Consider the following 18,183-nt stretch of genomic DNA (forward strand, 5'->3'; position numbering starts at 1 on the left):
AGGGAACTATGGTTACAATTTACCGTCTTTGCCAGGAAGCCCATCTTTCCCCTTTTCACCCTGAGGACCTGTAATGAAAACAGAGAGGTGGCTTAATTGAGAGATGTGAACAAAATCTGGGCTCAAACCGCTCGGAGAGGAGGTGGTGTAAAACCCACTGAGGGATGAGGTGCAACTCTCTGAATTCTGTCCAAGCAATAGAGCAAAAAGATCTGTCATTTCCATGTTTATGTCATTGTTAGGGCTGATTTAATTTTCTGTTCCAGATTAATAATTAACTTTGACTGAGCCAGTGGATTTCTGAAAATGGCTGGTTGAGTGATTTCAGTCATAGCAGGACTTAATTAGGCCTTTAGTGACAGATCCAACACAGAGCTCTGGCTACAGTGATGGTAGGAAGTTAAAGGAAAACTCCACCAATTTCACACACCAAACTTGGAGGTAGGTGTAGTTGAACATGTTTGCTAAATTTGGCCACTTTAATTTTATATTTTTTATTTACAAGTGGACCTTCGACACAACTCTTCTGCTATGCCCTGTCAAGATTAATGGTATACAGAGTTCAAAGGCACCATGTCTAAGATTAGAAAATTTCAGATTTTGGTGCCATCCATTATTAGTGTCAAAAACACTGTAGCAGACAGAAATGAGCACCACAAACCCCTGCAACACATAGGCTGTGTCTGAAATATTCCTATTCCTATTCCTAGCCCACTGTTTATTGTGCACTATTTTTATTCTCTATACAGTGTCCACAAAAATTCCACAGTGGAGCATCAGTGCTATGTATGCTACTTAACAATCCCACAATGCAATACATTGCATTTTACAGATGCAAAAATGACAGTTGTGAGACTTCACGTTTGTCAGTTATGAGGGTGAGTGTCAGTTTACTACGCGCTGTAGAGGAAACTACTGAGTGTCTATTAAATGTGGGACACGGAGGAGTGAACGAGGCTGTGATTTCAGACACTGCCACAGACTGCACCCGTTTTCACTGGAAGTGTCTCATTTTTCTACAAATTAATTCTTAAGCCATCAGAGTAATTGTGCGAAGAGTGAAAGATTATATAACCACACAAAACTCCTTCACGTAGTGGCTACATTTTGATATGACTGGTACACTCCTTTAAACTTCCTCTGACAGTGCAGCAGGGTTGATGAACTCTGTGTTTTTAGCTGTAGCCAGCGCTGGGCTCGATGCCAGGGAAGTAGAGGACTCTCATGCTCTGAGGTGATCGCTTTCCACACAACCAGAGAGAAAGAGGGAGAGTTGAAAGTGAGCAGCACAGACTACTGGGCTCTTACTTTTTTGCTAAAGGAAATGAGTGTGTGCAGAGGAGGAAAAAGGATATGAGCAGAGGTGAGCAGGTAGAGGGCAGAAAAAGAGTTGCTGCTCGCAGAGGAAAGCTGCAAGGAGTGATTTCTGACTCAATCATCAAAACAAAAAACCCCCGACTCCCCCTTAATGGAAATATGCTGTATTTTTTTAAACATAAAACTTATTCATGCATGACAACGTGGTGTACCTACCTGCAGGTCCCTGCTCACCAGGAGCTCCCTGAGCGGGCACAGCCCCCATCAGTAATGAGGCCTCTGGTGCACTTCCTCCTTTCCCCTGAAGGTGGCGATGTGATATGGAGGCTGGGGAAGTGAGTAATTGGACCTGGTACAGGAAGACATAAAACAAGCGTGGGCAATTAAAAAACATGCTTGTTTAATGGAGGCCTGTCATGTTCCTCGGTGACTCAGTTACCGCAGCTGAATGAGTGACATCAGACACGAGCTCTTACCTTCGCCTCCAGTGAAATCAGCCTGTCACTCAAAGCTGTGATTCGACTGCAGTTGAGACAGCCTAAAAAAACAGAACATTACTTTCTTTGCCTTCAGGAATCAGACTCTTATACATATAGTATACCTCTGCCATTGTTTTGCATAGGCAAAGCAGTAAGATGTTCACAGTTCTTACCAGACATCGACTCTCCTGTGCGCGCAGGTGGCCGGCGTAGCGTAGACGGTTTCCTTACTGCCTCTTGAGCCACGAGCTGGTTTCCTGCATCTGTAAGAGAAGATAAAAAGACAGAAAAATGTCATTTCTGTGGCTTGGATTTGAACTTATGCGCATTTCTTGACCTTGAAAACATAATCTATCTATACATAAGATGGGAAGCTCTAAATCCCCACCCAGTTATCTGACAGCCAAGTAACATTTTGTCCATCACATTTAAAAGAAATCAGGTTAAATGTTGCTGCTGACATCAGAGTGGAAATGATTAGTCCATTAGCTGAATCATTCTTTAAGCATAAATCCAAGATTCTCTGGTTTCACCTCCTCAAATGTGAGGATTTGCTGTTTTTCCTCTGTTTTACATCATTGAAAATTTAATATCTTTGGCTTTTGGACTGTTGGTCAGACAAAAAGGCATTCGAAAACATCAACCTAGGTGCTGGGATGGTTTTCACTCTTTTCTGATATTTTATACACAAAACAAATGACTGATCAATTAATCAGCAGACATATTGATCATGAAAATAATCATTAGCTGCACCCTTAGCTGACAGACGGACAAACAAACAACTAAGGTGATGCAGATGCATTAATCATCCAAAATAATGTGACATGGAATTATGTGACAGTTACAATGACTGTGAACGACAGTTAGACAAAAACAGAAGAACAACTGAGTCTACAGAAAAAGAGACGAGAAAAATATTTGTCTATAATTCTGAACTGATCCAACACTGATAGGCTGAAGGTGTATGCCATGATCTGTTTACTGTAATATCATCACTTCTGTGATAAGGAAGTCAGACAGACTGTGCTATGGGTTGTATGAAGATGTTTCACCACAAATTCCCTCTGCGCCTTTTCTGTCAGTGGGTTGTCGACCTCCAGGTGAGCTGGTGTTAGCAAGAAAGAGCTGACAAAAGGGTGTAGAGAGGGAAGAAATGGAAACCACCAGTTGCAGCTTTTGTGTCTCTCACATTTCCAAGAGACAAACATTGTGCACGCTGCATCTCTGCCAAGTTGCTTTCTGTTTGCCTTGTTCCTTTATGGAGTATAAATTCGCAAAGGCCTGGGAGAGAGGGCGTGTAAAGGCAAACAATAGTTTCCTTGTGCAGACAGAATGGGCAGCCTCGGCTCACATTCTGTCTTGCCTTCACTTTATGAAGTGTGGGAGTTTGTGTCCCTGGATTCTGGATGTTTTTGAATGGGGCAGACCTTGGTGGAAATGCTAGACTGACTCCTTTGTCTGGCCTGGTCTGGCTCTGGTCGACCCAGGTGCTCCTGATACAAACAAGAGGCTGGGTTCAGCACCTCATTAGCCACCAGGACGCACGTCTTTCCACTCGGCGGCCAGCGGCCACAGTCGGCGCCAAGTGCTGTACTAAGAGAAGCCATGAAATAGCACCTGCAGCAACGAGCTGGAGTCGGATAAGGGTATTCTTCTTTAACAGCCTCAGACAGATCATGACATGTGTAACATCACATGTCATGATCTGTCTCTATTCACTGCGAGCCCAGAGAAGGAAAATGGAGAGCTTATTGTCATGAAGAAAAATAAACACTGGGGAACTTTAGACAGGAAAGCATAACGGGCTGAGTGATTACCCAAAGAGGAGGGAGAGAGAGGGCAAAGGAGGAGTATGAAAAGTACACAGAACACATGGTTTAGGGTAAATTGAGACCGCTCCAATAATTCCCCCTCCTCAACCTCTACACTCATGATTTCACTGTTTTGGGTTCTGGGTATTTCTCAGAGGATTACAAGTGTAGATGGATTTAAACCATGTAAGACCTGAGACTGAAATGTTATGGCATGCGCTCTAGATCGCAGAAAACTCCTCCACGTTTCGATAACAATGTAAACCTCGCGCGGAGAGATGGGGAGAACACACACTTTGATCCGCTCCTCACTCGTCTGTACCACCACTTCAGTCCACATGGGAGAAGGCTGCTGAGACAAAGAGAGAGGTGTGCGCGTGCATGCACTTTGCGAATGCTGGGGACGTTTTTTCTGGAGCTCGGAGCATGTAGATGGCTGCACTCAATTACAATAAGGGGGCTCTGGATAGGAAATCTAGCTCTCGCCCCTCCCCTCCTAACGGCACCTCTTCTCCCTCTGGAGAAAAGAACATTTAAGCGCCAGGATCCCCTCACCCACACTTAAGCTATTGTATGAAGCATTTAGAAAGCTCTGGCACAAGGACAACTGTCTCCCACACATACACACACACACACCTCACACACTCCCTCCGTCTGGCTTGCAACAACACATTTCAAATCCTGCAGGACCCCTCTTTTCTACTGCTTTGTGTCTATTAAGGCCTGTGGTGTGTGTTTGTGTGTGTGTGTGTGTGTGTGTGTGTGTACCCCGGCTGTGTTAAGGTGAGACCTGAGGACACGGATGACTCGGATGCCTTGAGTGCGATCCATCGCTCCCTTGGCCAACAATAACATCATCACAGTTAATGAATGCCCCCTGACGGACACGGTTCGTTGTATCTACTCTTTGTTCTCAGTGGGCTAATTGTACCAGTGGGGGGGCGGGGTGTGGGGGTCAAAGAAATGTGTGAATGTATTTGACCTTTTGCCCCCATGTTGCACTGGGCCCTAATCAGTGACTGAGTAAGAGCTCTTCATTAGAGAAATACCCCTGCAGAGAGTTCATCGGGCCAGAGGCCATTCTGACATCAGCTATGTCTCTCACTCCGCTTTTCTCTCTCTCTCTCTCTCTCTCTCTCACACACACACAAACAGACACACAGAGTTAACTTATTTGTTTACAAGCACTCTTTTAATAATCTTTGCCCCTGCTGGTGCAATAATGTCATAGGAAAAAGAGGGAAGATAGGAGCAAAGGTCACAGAAATAAGGTAAATAAAACAACCCTTCCTATTTCATCATGAGGGTGGAGGATGGCCTGAGGGATTGTTTATGCCTGAGCACATGTTGACACATACTGTACATTGTATGTAAAGGTATTCTGTGGCAGCAGGAAAAGGCAGTGATAAGAAGTCTAAAAAACAAATCAGATTTTGCAGAACGTCTATTTTAGACTGAAGTTATCCAAATTAAAGTTTGTTGTGGAGCTCTCAAGCCATCCAAGAGTCTATGGGAGAGTTTAGAGCATGCCGTCTTTGTTATATTCACGTAGCTGGGGGCTAGGGTGAGACACACCAATGAAACTGTTTGCTGAAATCTGGGCAATAGGTCTGCCAAAGCCACACACGTAGCCCCGCAGGCCTCAGATGAAACCCAGACAGGACTTCTCTCTCCTTCCCCTCCCTGGCATCACTCTCTGAAGGTGAGCAAATTGACCACTAGCCTGTCTGGATATAAGTTCTATTTCATTGTGTAATGCACAAACACTGCGCTGGCTCTCTGTTCAGACTTTGTATCTCCAACCAGTGTTCAGATCCAGCTGAGTCAAACTCAAGTTCACATGTTGTTTTATTTCACTCCACCCACTCACATAAGATTGTATTGATAGATAAATTGCAATTTCTGCTTGACAAAAACATGCACAGGAATGAAGTGGCTTTGTGCCGCTAAAAAAAAATAAAAAATAAAAAAATCCCAAAAATTTGAAACGAAAGTGAGACACGACAATTCAGTCAGGAGGAAAGTGAATGTGAGCCAACACCAGAGACACGTTTATGCCAAGTGCAAACTGTGTGGAAGAGGGAAACCCTGAAGCTGAACTGACTGCACTCAGCAGAACGCAGCATTTGGATTCCACAGCGACATTAATAAGCTGCTGCTGTCATTAAATCGTTATGTTATTATTGTCCGCAGCTTTATTCCGAAGCGATTATTATTGGACTTGGAGCTCTGCTGGAACCACCGGAGTGAGAGCCAAGGGCACGGTGACCAGGACTGCAGCTGCACCTCTCACTCTACAAACTGAGGTGTGTGTGTGTGTGCATGTGTTCTTGTGTAGGGTTTTGTTTCTGTGTGTGTGAAAGTGCATGTGTAACAAACACACATAGACACATACACAGCACTGGTTGTGTAATTAATGGCGCAAGGTCATCCCTTCAGTGATACTCTCCCAGTGGAAATAAACCAGAGCCCTCATGCTAAGAGCCCAGTTAGCCCTGCCAACTAGAGCCCTTAAACACACATCTCACACTCAGCTGCACTGACTGCCTGATCCTCCAAGCTCATCACCTACTGAGGTTTATTTGCTCTCTGCTTCTGTAGAAAGACTCAGCAGCGTGCAGACAGGCCCGGTCTTAAGGGGCTTCATGAATGCATGAGTGAGACTTTTGTTGTCCTCTCATATGGTCTGCAGCAGAGGCTGGATGAGTATGTGAAGACAGGGTTGGAGCAGATATTGTGTTGCACAGCCTCTAAAGGCTTATCTGGTCTGTTTTCTTGAGTGGAACTGTGTTGTCTCAAAGTTTGAAGTTGCTGCGGGGAGATACAGAGCAGGGCCTGGCAACAGCTGTGATCGCAAACATCAAAACACACACACACACACACACACACACACACACACAAACAGCGCAGCAGAGCGCAAAGTCCTGATCCATCTCTGTCTGGTCAATTAGCTGAGCTCAGCGCTGCAGCATCATTAGTGACCAGGTGCTGACAGCCAACCAGGGGAGGCGTTTGTCTCTGTCTCCACGCTGTCTTGGACAGACTGAAGACTGCTGCTGCTGCCTTCAGATAAACACACACACACACACACACAGTCCACTCAGAGAGAGCACTGTACTCCTCAGAATAAGCCAAGCCAAGCTGAACAAGGTGGCTACTCAGAACATATGTTTGCTGAGCGAGTGGTTTCTTTTGTCTACTTTTGAACTAAAAAAGACAAATTGAGGTGACGTAAAGTTGAACCTGGTATTGTTTCCTCTGCTCTCCTCCCTCTCACGTTCTCTCTCTCTTTCCTCATCTAATACTCCTTTTCCAAGAAAGAACTGCATTGCACTCAGTTATTGTGCAGACCTGCTACATTACTTTAAGTGCAGATGTCAAGACTAGAATGTGATGACCATTCAGTTAGGCTCACATAAGCTAAATTAGGTAAATAAATCACTTTAGAGACAAAATACTATAAGTTAAACTAACTACAGCCTTTAGTTTTACTTTTAATTTATGTTTTACACCCATTTATAATAAATAAAATGAATTATTATTATTTATTATTATTAATCAGTTTATAGATAATAAATATCGTATGATATTTTCTTTTTTTGTTAAATTCTCATTATGTGGCAGCCAAGCAGAGCAGAGCCCAAGCAGGCGATTAAATATTCAAAGATTTTCATGTCAGGCTGTTTTATCAGTGGCAGATGGGCACAACATGCATTGTGTCTCATCCAGTTACAATAATCATTCAACCTGCACCAACTGCTTTTTCATTGTAAAACTGTCTTATACACACATGTTTGACCCTGATTTTGAGATGGGTCTTGTACTGAGGATGAGTGCCAATACTGTAACTATTCACTTCTTTCTTTGTATCAGTAGATACGCAGGTTGGTGGACCAGGGGAAACCCTTTTCACTGATGGTCGACTCAAATCAATCTCAACTAGTATTAAAGTGTATTAAAGCAGGTTAATCTGCAGTTTCCACCTCCCATGTAACTGATGGGTCTTAATCCGGTCATCAGTACAAACCTGCATCTGAACCCCAGTGTTTACTATGCTTTCCCAGGGTCACAGGTTTCTTTTATTAGGTGACTGACTTAGAGGGTGGGACACACTTCATCATTTCCTTCCTTTGGAATTGCCACTCTGCCTTCCCCACCTCTCAGTCTGAGAGCGGAGCGGCCCACACACTGGACAGGTTCAATTGTAATTACAGGTGAGAAGGAAGTGCGGCCTGGCTGTAACAATTGGTCAGATAATTGGTCCCGGAGGAAAAAGTAAGCTCAGCAAGACTGAATCCTTGCCTTCACACTGCGTTGAAAACAAGTGCACTGAGGCGGCCAGTCTGCATCTGCTCCGGTTTACAAGTCTAGGTGAGGTGTTGCAAAGACCTGCTGCAAATGAAACTACGCTACAGACTCCAGGACCCTGAGGCGAGAGCGCCAAAGGTCAGAGAGGTTCTCACTTCATGCACATACATCTCACCTCATCAATCAACACAGACACTTAAGCCAAAGCAGAGCGCACACTTGCAACACCACCCTTACCACACCCTCCACAGAGCAGGACGAAGAATAATTAATAACATTTAGTCTGGTTACTGCACCTGAGGAGGTGATTTATGCTTTTTGGAGTAGTTTTAAAGTCAGTGGCTCTTCTTTGAAGTATGTTTATTTAGTTATCCAAAATAAATCACATCCTACCTCCTGCATATTCAGTATATGAATATTTTCTGATTTTACTGATTTTTAAGACTAAAAGCTGTATTGTCACATGAACAGATAATAACTTACACTGCATAATGAAATTCTCAGTTCGCTGTCTTTTCCAATTGACATAAGTGGAAAAAATACTTCAAATAATTACAAAACTGTACAATAAGAGTCTGCTGAGCAGACTCACAAAGTCCAGTTGTGCAGTTGCAACAGTTGCGCTGATCTTTAAAACTGCGCAAATCTGTTGTACTTTGACTTCACCTTGAAGAAAACATAAATAAATAATACACCAGAGAGAAGGACATTGTTATATTTCTGGTGACTTGGCAGTGTCTGACAGTAAAGTCTGTGTCTATTTAAGCTGTTAATGAGTGGTCGATTTAATTTTTGTGCACAAACACATACACACAAACAGAGATAAATGCTGCAGAGGCCTGTTCAGTGTGACCAGCAGTGTTGCTTCACTAATCTTCTTCAGTTTGGCTCTGTCTCTGCCCATTCTCACATCAGTGCTTTCAGCTCTTCCAGCCCATCCAGATGTGCTCGTGCACACGGTCTCTAATCTTTCACAGGAAGAAGGAGGGTCTCCTGCCTCTTCTCCCGCTCCTCTGTCCCAGATGGGGCTGTCTTTACCTCACCTTCCCTCTCACTCACTCTTCCTATCTCTCTCTCACTCTCTGTTTTCCAGCACATGCCTGTAATGATGCTGATGGCAGTGACAGGGTCTGCACCTCAGTCTGGCCGCCCCCCTCCCCGCCCCCTCCCCTGCGGGCGGCGGTGGTGTGTAATTACAGAGCAGCGTCGAGCTGAATGGTCTGACTGGTGGGGTGACTGCGGTCTGCTGACAGAGGTGTTTGTCTGGCCTGCGGACATGTGCTCCCATCGGCATTCTGGGATGGGAGACTGGCCTCCCCGGGCACGGACCGCTGCAGGGGTAGACCTCTCTGCACAGGATGCAGCACTCACCTTCCATAACCTCCCTCCTGTCAGGCTTCCTGCTTATTGTATTTTCCAGAAGGTTTTATCACAAGAGACCCACAGCTATCTCCCCCGAAAAGAGGCTTGGTCCAGACTGTCGACAGTAGCTGCAAGACACTCGCAGATACTAATTACAGGAAAATTGAGCTTTGTTTCACAATCACTCAACACCTTCTCCTCTAATTACTGAGCAGAGCAGGCCTGCCTCCACTGTTTGCTTAACTGCTTGTTTCGGGGTGTAGGAGTGTTGTGTATTCTGTCATTTTATTAAAAGCCTGAGTGACTGTTGGCTGTCTCAGTGGGCAACGCTCTGCCTGAGCATCCACAACAGCAAGAGAGAGGCAGTTTGTGTTCAAAGCCACAAAACAGAAAGAGAATGTGATGTTTACACAAGCTTGAGAGAATAAAAGCCCAAGAATTTTAAGTGAATTTAAAAATGGAATAACTCCAATTTGCTGCCGTCCCAGTAGTATCTAAAAACAAAAACCTTCAGTGCATGGAAAAATTGAAACAATTTTCTCTGTGTCATGAGAGCAAACAATGCTGTGGTCTGTGTTAAGTGGCTAAAATTAGTGGTGGGCACATCTGTTGAATTGCAGCGTGCCGATTTGAGATAGAATGTGGTCGGGACGGGCTGCGCTACAAATCCACCCAGCAGGCTTTAAACATTTCCTCCACTTGAAAGCAGCAGATGTCTAATAAAAGCGTGTGGCAGAGGATGATGATTCCAGCTCACACCCTTCACTTTTATTAAGAGAGACACAATAACACAGAGGCCTGATGGGACCCGGCTCCTCCCTAATGACCCTGGTTGACCCAAATAAAAGCTGCTTTGTAAACTTTTCCTTGGCGACACTCTCCCTTTCAATGAACTTAGTTGGCATCTTATCCTATGATGTGCAACCTTTTTCCCTCCCCAAGTCTCTCAGTTGCTGTCTCTCCTGCGGTCACTGGGGAAACAAGTAAAAAAACAGGGGACTGCAGACGGGGACTCGACTGAATGAAACCACACACTCCTCTGTTGCCGCTTTAGAGTGGCAGGGAGGGGTCCGTCTTGTCTTTGACCTCTCCATATAAAACACTCCCCACAAACCGCAGTAATTGAACCCCGCTCCTCTCAGCCAACACACTGCCGCAAGTGGCTAGCAAACAATAGCTCTAAAAACAACTGGGGCCAGAATTAGACCTCCATGCACACACATACATGTACAATAACATATTAACTGCGAGTTATTGCTGCTGACTACACAAGTTTTAAATATTATGCGCTGAGCTGTTTAACAGTTTGCACTTTATAAGTCTTTGTGACTAAAATAGTCAAACCCTGTCAATTATCTAATTTTCTTATTATTGTATGTTTGGCTCATTTCTGTCAATTGTGAGATCATGGTACTCATCAAAGTGAGTGCTGAGATCTGAGGACAATCTGCTACAGTGCAAAACTACATACAGTTACATAACAGAGTGTTGGGGAAGCAACTCTAGTAAAATAAAATAAAAAACAAAATAAAATAACTTACTACTCATTGAAAAAGACATTATGTTAATTGCTGAATATAGGCTAATGGCTAGCTAGCAGCTAAGAAGACCCAATATGCAGAGAGGATAACTTTTGAGGGCTGCTGTTGGTGGAGGCTAGCTGTTCCACCCTCAAGCCACTTCTCCACTGACTGCAGCCCCTCTGAGAGAGCAAACAAGCCGACCTCTAAAATGTCAAAGTAATGCTGCCTTACTGAGATTACTAACTGTAAAGTAATTGCTGAATTGTAATCCCTTAACTGTTTCTAAAAAAAAGTAACTTGTTCCCAACACACTGTCCAACACTGAATAAGACCAAAAACTAGAAGATGAGATGTTACAGAAAGAAAGTTTTTGAGGATCAAAAATATTCAAACAATAGGTTGCAAAGACTAAACAATAAGAAGATGTTGAACAGACGGACTGTAATAGGAACAGCGGTGGAGAAGCAGAGTTTACACACTGCTGCTCTCTGCGAAAACATGCTGCTGAATTCCTGGCCAACGGACCCTTTACTCTGACCCTGTTCATTACCATACAGAGGTTGACAAGCGCTCCAGCTCTCTGCCCACAGCTGCAGCCAAGCAGAGCGCAGGCCAATCCACAAACCTTCAGCTAAACATCCTGCCCCGCGTCTTCTGCTATACACACTCAGTGCTGGGTGAGTAAATCCTTTGCCCTCAGTGTTTGAAGGACACGTCCAGTCCAACACACAGTTTATTTGTCCAAGGTTGGTCTGAACGCTCACTTATTACGGCTCAGAGGCCCGTTGCCACACCAGCCAAATTTAATTTCCCTCCTGTGGCGTGATTTGTGTGCAAGTACACACGAGACTACATCCTGTTAAGAAAAAGGTTTCAATAACCTATATTTTTCCTTAACCACCCATGTAAACAATAAAAACAATCGAGTCCCCTCTGACAACCGTGCAGCAGGATCCATGACAACCAAACAAAAAAGCTCCAGTTGAACACAATGACTGTGTGATAGTGACTGCACTCGTCCATCCAGAGCCAAGGCATGATTGCCAGACTGTAGCCATTCCAGCTCCCCTTAGGACGATATTCTGCTTCAATAGCAAACCATAAACCTGCCTCACTCTGCAGGGCTATAAATGAACTGTGTGCAGCAGACATGTGTGGTAAGAAGTAGGCCAAATCTTTCTTCACTATTGTTTCAATTTTCCTCATGATTCAGCTTCTCTCTGAGAGCATTGTCCATTTCCTCCACCATAACAAATCATTTGATTTGTCAGTTTCCTTTGGGACATCTCATATAACACCCTAATCTCCATTTTGCCTTCATAAGCTTGGATCATTTTACTGTGGAGGTATTCGACCCTGCTCAGAGGGTTGTCTGGGTGAAAAATGTTTGATGTAACATAGTGAAATAGCCGAAGACCACTGTTTCACCACATGTACTTTTAAATGGGTCTAAGAAGTCTGTGAGAAGAAATTTTATTTGCTCAAAAATGTTATTTATCTTCTCATCATGTATTCCCCTCGTCGCTGTAAATATGCTTGACTGCCAATATAAACAGTTTGTAGAAACATAAACTATTCAGTAAAAACTCCTCAATCTGCGTGTTGCAGTTTCAAGAAAGGCCCATTTATTGTCTTTTTAACAGTCGCTGAAATGAAGGAATTGTGTTTATCTGAAATTATGGTGCAACAATGGGATTTGGAAGCAGTCTTAGAAAGTCAAATGTGAAAAAATAAGATTTAAGTTTATAGGTAACTATTTTGTCCTTCAATGCTGCAAAAACTGTGAAAGCTGCCAAAATTCAAGGTCTCAGTATGCCTCAAATGAAGTGCAGTGAAGAGCAAACTGTACCCTCACTTACACCTATGTGATGTCAGAGGAATGTCAGAGGGGCCAATAATCTGACAAACCTTCCCATTTAAGTAACGCAAGTAACACTATAGAGCAGTGCTTTTAAGAGCAAGTTCCTGTTTTGTTTGCATCTCATTTAAACGTGCAACGACACCAACGTGCGCATATGAGTAGACAACATGACATGTAACCTCGCTAACATCTTATCGCTGCTCCTTTAGATCAACAATTGGTGGCACCAGTGAGCATAGAAATGCAGCAATTCTCCATTAAAAGGCAGGAAAGGACTGCTCGCGAGCAAACATGGATCAAAACAATGGTCCCAAAATATCAGTAAAAAATTGACATTGCAGTTTTATGAGGAAAGAAACGTCTAAACGAGGATTCATGCAGTGGATTTTGGTGAGAAACAGAATAGAGAAAACTCCACTGTGGACCTTTAACACTGAATTTGGAGAAGGTGTGCAGTGGTGAGAAAGTACGCAGGATTTGAACTTTCTCTTTTCTTTCATTCTTCACACAACATCCGTCACTTTTTGTGTGTACATTTGAGTACAACACTATGAATGCCTTCAAGTAGAGACTTTGTGCAAGTGTACAATGTCATAACCATCTGAACAAGTGTTGCATCTTAACACTCTTGATGATGTCCAGCTTTTCACCCTGACATGTGAAACAAGTGGTTTGTTTTGAGCATACCGAACCATTTACGCTTCATAGATTCTTGCAATGTATCACTACAGTGACACTGTACCATATCTGAGCATTCAGTGCCATGACAGGGTTCCTGACAGCAGATTCGTTCATGCATGAAAAGGAAGCAGACATGGAAGTCTGGCTGATAAAAGCGCAGCCGGCTGTGTCTGTTTGTCCGATGCGCTGCACGTCTGAAGAAGTCCTTTGTTGTGGACCTGGCTGAGTCACATACAGTCTCTTCTGCTGTAGACACAGACCTGACTCAACAGCAGCGTCTCAAAGCCCCTGATTTAGATGGCTTGTTTTCTCTCCTCAAATAAAAACTTCGCTTTGAGTGCAGAGCGACAGTAAAATCTGAGAAAACAACCGGATGGAGCAGTTAGGAAGAACACTCCCAGGTAAGGGAGTAGAAGAAGTCCTAAACTAAACTGACATCAGACGCACATCCCCTCCATTAGATCGTATGAAATCTACCTACTGATGCTCTATTACATACAAACAGTCACATATGGGTAAGCTCTCAAAGCAGTGGCAGAGCGCCAGGATCAACATCACTCCCTCCACACTCCGGGTTCAGTGTAAGATTGATGAGTCTGCTGCTCACTGCTGCCTTGTTGTCTTCACCACCAACTTAATGCCAAATCTGAGCATCACTCTGTACATCATTATACATTTCCAGGCAACCGTGCACCTGTTAAAACACACACACACACACACACACAGGATGGAGACTGACCACGGTACTGTGCGTCTGTGACATGAGTTTGAATAACACAGTCATCCAAGCTGATACCACTGCATCCCTCCCCTCAGTGCGCTGACAGACGGGGGCCTCCGCACTCAGTATTTCTCATAGACACACATAATCCTGCTGCTGCAGAATGAAACCTTAATAAAAGGCAGCAAGTTCGCGTTTTCAGCTCTCAGCTTTCTCCTTCGAGGATCTATAAAGTATCAAAAAAATCTGTTCAGAGGCGTGTCGCTGTGATCAAACCGGATGGCGATCTGCTGCTGTTGATTTCTGGGTTACAGATGTTTAGAAAACAGATTCAGGTTCCAGACTGACAAATTAACAGACAGTTATTTCATTACCAGGGAAACGGGGATTAACTTCATACATAATGCAACCTAGCCAATATTTTTGTAATGTCCTCTTCCCTCCTTGTAAATATTTGTCTTAAATTGTCATCAACAGGGCTGTGCTATAATTCAATAACTTTATACTTTATTGATTTCAGTGGACTATCATGATGAACATATTGTGTTAATATTTTACAAAACTCTGCTGTCAAAATTAATGATTCTGAGTTATATACAACACATGAGTAACTGAAGGCTCTGTTTTACATGTGTTTTGTCTGATATGTACGTAACAGTGGAGGACAGTGGATTCTACCTTTACATTTGTTGTGATATACAGATGGGTAAAAAATGATAGGAAAAAGTGTCTTTGTAAAGTACTGGGACTGTCTGCATATTGATATTGAAAAAATAATCTTATTAACATAATATAATAATAATATATTTTTTAATGTCACCAAGCCCCAGTTTGGAAGCTGGTTATGGTATTTTTTTGGGACCAGTGCATCCTCAGCCTTGGCACAGATACTCCTAGAGTATCAAAGGGATGACTGCCAAACCTCTTTTATTACTGGCAAATACTGCTAATTAGCATTCAGCCTAATATGACCTGACTTTCTGGCAGTGTTAGCAAAAGTCCTCTCGAGGTTTTGGGATTATTTTGTCCCCTTCTATGCATGCATGCGTACAGAATTTGCATACATGTACATATATACACACACACACACCACAAACCCACACAAGTATACATATACCCCCACAGAGCGAGTGGAGTAAATGACTGTGTGAAGCTGAGCTCCTCTCAGTCTAATCCCTGGGTGAATGGTGTGCTGTGTGCCAGGCATTCCTCTGTGTCTTTCTAAGGCTTTTCTGGGGATTAGACCCCACTTACTTCCAGGGGCCGCAGGGTGGGATCAAAGCTGATTGGGCTTTTTGGGTTCAGGGTGATACCGTGTGGAACGGTGAGCCTGCCTGCTCAGGTAGAGTAACGGAGGGGGGGACGACACTTCAGGCGAGACATGAGATGCCGAAACAGAGGGGAGGGGGGTCAAACCTGCACTAATCCAGCACAGCGCTAACCGGTACTGTGCTGATTGATGGCCGGCCTGCAGGAGGTAGGAGGCTTTAACTCCAGCAATAACGCAGGTATGCCGGGCCTGAGCTTGCTGAGGTTACAAAAACACAAAACGTAAATCACAAACGAAGGAGATTTCAATCACAGTTTTCCCCTGTCATGCCCACAGTTCACACAGCATAAGGAGCCTTTCATGAGGAAGACGTGAATGAAACATGTATGTGACAGACTGTGCAGCAATCTGGACTTCATTCCACTGATCACTCACACAGCGCCGCAGGCTTTATGCTGGCTAAACTTACATCCAGCAAAACTGAAGACAGACAAAACAAACACGACGACTGATCTGCAGCGACCTCAGAGCGCCTCGACTGATCCATACAGCGTCTGACCTTTACCCTGGCAGAAAAAAAAACAGGAGGTTCCCTTTAATCCTTTAAAGACAACACAGAGGAAGTGGAGGAAGTCTTTATCGTGACACTACAATGTGTAAAGTATGTGAATTACCAAAATAGCTCACAGAAAGACAAATACACAGAGGTGGCAAAGAGCTCTGAGCTCTGGTCTTCTGTCAGAAATACAACAGCAGGATTAGCAATGGCTAACACACCAAGATCCTCTGAGCACACTGAAAATAAACAGAGTGTATCCTCAAATATACTCAGATATTAATGGGAAATCAGTGCGTCTGTGCACGTGCAGTAGTTAGGGAGAAAACTCACACCAGCACACAGACACACAGTGTAGGCAGTGGATGACACTAAAAACTGCATGTAGGAATTTCAAGGGCTAATCTATGTGTAGCCAAAGCTATCTTTAGCATCTCAATCCTGATGACAAACACTTATACACAGCGCCGCCGCATGTTTTGGAAACTTCAGAGGAAATACACAGAATGACCTTCAGAGGATTTCAGCACCCTGCAGATAAGCATAATCATGACCGGCACGATCTGGCAAACAAAACAGAAAAATGTTGACTGTTGTGTGCACGCCACTTAAGATGCAGTGAGTTATCTTGATGTCGTTTATTCCTGCTCTTTGTTCTGTCAGTACAGATGGAAGATTATTAGGCACGAAGGCCCTCATGCACAGGTGTCCTATCTCTGCTCTGTCTGGAGTAAAACCAGCCCGAACCCACTGACAACACCTCGGGTCTGGGCAGTGTTCACTCCAACATGTGGTTCTGTCTCATGTCTGCTTCCTCTGACAGATGGGAATAAAGTGGGCCCTCATGCACGCGGCGGCTACGGTTTGTTTGTGTTTTGCACCATTGGAGATAAGTGTGCATGCTCTGTGCGCTCTACAAAGGGATGATAAACTAAAGAGGGGCATCTAGAGCTGAGCTGAGCAGAGGACAATAATACAGACTCAGGGGAGAGCGGGTGTCTATCTACAAGCCAGTCTCCAGATCAGGGTCCTGGAGTGAAAGAAAAAAAGAAAAAAAAGAAAGAAAAGAAAAGAAAAAAGAAAAGAAAAGTGTATGTGTATGTGTGCGAATTATGTTGAGCGAGTATTTCTGGCACTACTTCACCTACTTCCAAAGTGCATGGAGTAAAAAAAATATCTTGAGGAGCTCAAACCTAAGGCAACACTTGTCATATAAAGACCAACTCCATTGTGAGACCAACACATACTGTACAAAGAACATGTTCGTGGAAAGAGAATGAAAGAAAGAGTTTTAAAAAGATAAATAAATATAAAAGCATATATACCAACCTTCACACATGGATGTATTGTATATGATAGGAAGAGGTCTTTTCCCAAAAAGTGCCTTAAGTATGAAAAAAAAAACTGCACAAAGTGCCAAATATACTCAACTGATAAAGTGTTGTGGGAGTTTTGTGTGTAAAAATCTGAGACATGAAAAATCTAATAAGGCTAACAACCCTTTTCTTTAACGCAAGCATTGCTGCTATTTTCTCGGTTTAAATACAAACACAATATAAATTCAAATAAAAGCTTTCATACCATTACTACCTTAGATTCCATCATGAAATAAGTTCAGCAACAATGGATAAAGAAAAACTAAGTTTGGGGAAAAGAAATGAGCTGAAACATTAAAGTTTTACTTTAGGGTATCTTATTCTTCAAAGGCAGATTTATTAGCTGTAGAATGAGGGCTCCGACTTGTAGAGCAGATGTGGGGATTTGTTTTTTTTTTGTTTTTTTGCTCGCTTCTTGGCTATAACACACCAGTGGAGGCCGCTGGATGATTTGGTCTAGGAAAGCTCTCAGTGATGCACCATTCATCCTTCAATGTTATTTTACGTCCAACTCTTTCTCTCCCTGTCTCAGTTTGCCAAAGCAGAGATGCTGCTAGGTGATGAAGTGCTCCAGTGATAATGTGACATCCATTCTCCATCGCTCTCAGGCTAAAGACCGCGATGGGGACCCAGAGACTCTCCCACAGTTTGCAAGTGCACTGCAGTTTACTGGCTCTGCTGCAGATCACTCAGGGAGAAAAAGGAGGGAAGTGTTGGGAAAAAAGGAAAAAGGAGCAAAGATAAGAGAGGAGAAGAAGAGTGGGAACAGAGGGAGGAAGAAGTGATGCTTCTATTCGTAGTGTTTTCACTCCCTACATCCTCCAACCCTTCTGCCATCATGCCAGAATGAGGGTCTTATCTCTGAAAGGTACTTCAACACAACATGCCCACAGACAGAGCTGACTGCGAACACTCGCA

General features: G+C 43.6%; 1 protein-coding gene across 3 annotated transcripts in view; it reads right to left on the reverse strand.

Moving 5' to 3' along the window:
• emid1 (EMI domain containing 1) overlaps positions 1–18,183 on the reverse strand; it is a 52,519-nt gene that overhangs the window by 10,427 nt on the left and 23,909 nt on the right. For all 3 annotated transcript variants that reach the window (XM_018668689.2, XM_018668688.2, XM_018668690.2), the window contains exons 4-7: positions 1,970–2,059; positions 1,794–1,855; positions 1,534–1,666; positions 24–68 (exon numbers count right to left, since the gene is read on the reverse strand). In XM_018668689.2, the coding sequence (XP_018524205.1) occupies positions 24–68; positions 1,534–1,666; positions 1,794–1,855; positions 1,970–2,059 (330 nt within the window). The remainder of the gene's footprint in view (positions 1–23; positions 69–1,533; positions 1,667–1,793; positions 1,856–1,969; positions 2,060–18,183) is intronic.

Source organism: Lates calcarifer, linkage group LG13 (assembly GCF_001640805.2).
Source record: "Lates calcarifer isolate ASB-BC8 linkage group LG13, TLL_Latcal_v3, whole genome shotgun sequence".
NCBI classification, from domain to species: Eukaryota; Metazoa; Chordata; class Actinopteri; family Centropomidae; genus Lates; species Lates calcarifer.